We start from the raw sequence: 2383 nt of genomic DNA, 5'->3' as shown, positions 1-2383 counted from the left end.
AAACCTCCTGTAGCAAATCAGATCAATGCAGATAAACCCCCGACGCCTGCATCAGAGTGCATATACATATTCAGTATAGTAGAACAGCACAGAAGACACCATATTGAAATCAAATCACTATGGAAGAATACTGAGATGCCGAGAAACGAATTACCTGTACAATTTTGTAGCTATATGTTGGTTCCGAGTCAAGCTGGGCCTGGGTACCAGATAGATCACAGAGAAAAAAGAAACAAGAATTTATATGGCGCGCTTAAGCAACACTAATTAAATGGTCAACAGTAATAACCAAATAGATGAATGCCCCTGCACATGGTTCTTACACACGACGCTTTGCAATCAAGAAAATAAACAAACCAATAATCTGGCCAGACAACAAAATAGATCTCAGCAGTGAAAAGGCAACAAATCCAAGTTATCCAACAGCAACATATTCTAAACACAGTACCTGATTCTCTGTACAGGCACAACATGGTAACATTGGTGTATAAGGTGTGGAAAAAAAAGCCACGACACATTCCAGAATCTTTTATTATAATTATTTCTGTGAATAGTCACAATAAATGAAACTCAACTATCATGTACTGCATCCTAAGAAGTATCATCCTCACCAGCCATGGGTACACTACCCAGTCCTACAGTCAAACTCCACTTTACCTCAACCTAACTACCTGTAGTTTCTACAGCAGGATCAATGGCACTACAACGTACTGCCTACACTTGATCAACTCCACCATAAGGTTTGCTAAAAATGTGGAGGAAACTAGCTGCTCTCTTATCTGTTGTGGAGATGGGAAGTAATCTTCTCACGAATCTCCACGCACGGCACTAACCGAGCATTTGATAGCACTGCTGTCGAAAGATCAAGCAAAGAGGCTTGGTAACAACAGCTTGACTCCAAAGGAAAGCCATTGTTGTGCCCACTATTTACTGAAGCAGCAGTGCGTCCATTTGCTTGGTGCATCATCCTGTTGACTTCCCTTGCTTTCGCAACACCTAGACAGGCCTTCAGCATCTGACTCATGTATGCATTCAACCCCGAGTTCAACACATCAGCACACTCTTTGGGCACACTGAGACCTTGAGCCTTCAACTTATCGTCAAGTAGCTTGGACAGCGACTGAGAATCTGGAAGTTCACCATTATTGTAGCACACATCTAAAGCGCAAGATGTCGAAGGCTCGGAATTCTGAACCTTTAGAACTCCCAGTGGGGGCCTGATCGGGCTTCGGCTCTGCACACAGACTGGGCTGCCACGGGCCTGGTTGACCTCCTCGCCATCCTCCACAGAGATAACCTCCTGCAAAGCCTTGCTACCAGCTGACACAAACTCACCCCCAGCCCCCGGATGACCAAGAGGAGACTTCCCAATCGGGCTCGGCTTATCACCAAACCTCTTAGTCAGGGGCCTCACTCTCCTCACCGGCAGTAAGCCATTGGTGAGTGTCCCATTGGACACCGTGCTCGTCTGCGAGTTTCCGGTGGCCGCGTGCATGCTCGGTGGCGGCCCATCCGACATACACGCGTTGCCGAGGATGGACTGGATGAGGAAATTGTGGAGCTTGATGTTCTCCTTCCCCAATGTAGCAACACAGATCTTTTCAAACTCATCCCTGCCGAGCTGACAGCTCAGGAACTTCTTGAGGCTGCGGAAGTAGAGCTCCGCGCACTGGGGGCCCAGCCGCTTGACGATTCGCGCCTTGAGCTCGAGCGTGTCGACGCGAGCGAACTTCTTCGACGGCGGCTGCATCTCGGCGGCGGCTGCACAAAATGCAGCCCCGCCGACCGGACGATCTGGCCGAGCAGCTCTGGGAAGAGGGGAAGAGCAAACCCTAGACGACGACGACGCCGCCGCCCACGGGCTCCAGCGACCCGCGGCGGCCGAGCTCGCCGCGAGAAGCGAGCTCCGCAGCACGGCCCGAAGCTACCCCCACCTGCAGGACCAGATCCAGAAGCAGCAATTCAGCACAAGAGAGAATCACCTCGGGAGCACGCAAACTCGGGAGGTCGCTTCCACGGCCAAATTCAGCAACGCCGCTGACAGAATAGAGCTTCGAGCAAGCCCGGACGCAGATTCTCCGATAGGGAGCGAGCGGGCCGCGAATCCCGGCGAGCTCTGACCAAATTCGTGTGGGGAAACCGCGTGGAGCAGCTCGAATTGAGGCAGGGATAAAAGAATTTGCGAGGAAAGGAAGCAGATTCGGGGGAGACGGCGGGGGACTCACCCTCTAGGGTTCCGGCGAGATCGGGCCGCCGCCGGCGAGTCAGAATTGGGGCTGAAAAAACGGAGAAAAATATTTTTGCCCGCCGCAATTGGAGTTTTCCCCCAAATTATTGGTTTGGCGACGAGGAAATGGGTGACGGGGCGCGTGACCAATAACCT

General features: G+C 51.4%; 1 protein-coding gene across 1 annotated transcript; it reads right to left on the bottom strand.

Moving 5' to 3' along the window:
- Nucleotides 1-471: 471 nt before the first annotated feature.
- LOC136508737 (uncharacterized) lies at nucleotides 472-2354 on the bottom strand. Its single transcript, XM_066503511.1, has 2 exons — nucleotides 2226-2354; nucleotides 472-1934 (listed from the first exon to the last, which is right to left on the bottom strand). The coding sequence occupies exon 2, from the start codon at nucleotides 1748-1750 to the stop codon at nucleotides 776-778; it is 975 nt and encodes a 324-aa protein (XP_066359608.1). The 5' UTR covers nucleotides 1751-1934; nucleotides 2226-2354; the 3' UTR covers nucleotides 472-775.
- Between the last annotated feature and the right edge of the window lie 29 nt (nucleotides 2355-2383).

Source organism: Miscanthus floridulus, chromosome 15 (genome assembly GCF_019320115.1).
Source record: "Miscanthus floridulus cultivar M001 chromosome 15, ASM1932011v1, whole genome shotgun sequence".
Taxonomy (NCBI): Eukaryota; Viridiplantae; Streptophyta; class Magnoliopsida; order Poales; family Poaceae; genus Miscanthus; species Miscanthus floridulus.
Note: the sequence above shows the minus strand (reverse complement) of the source record. Positions and strands in the feature narration are given on the sequence as shown.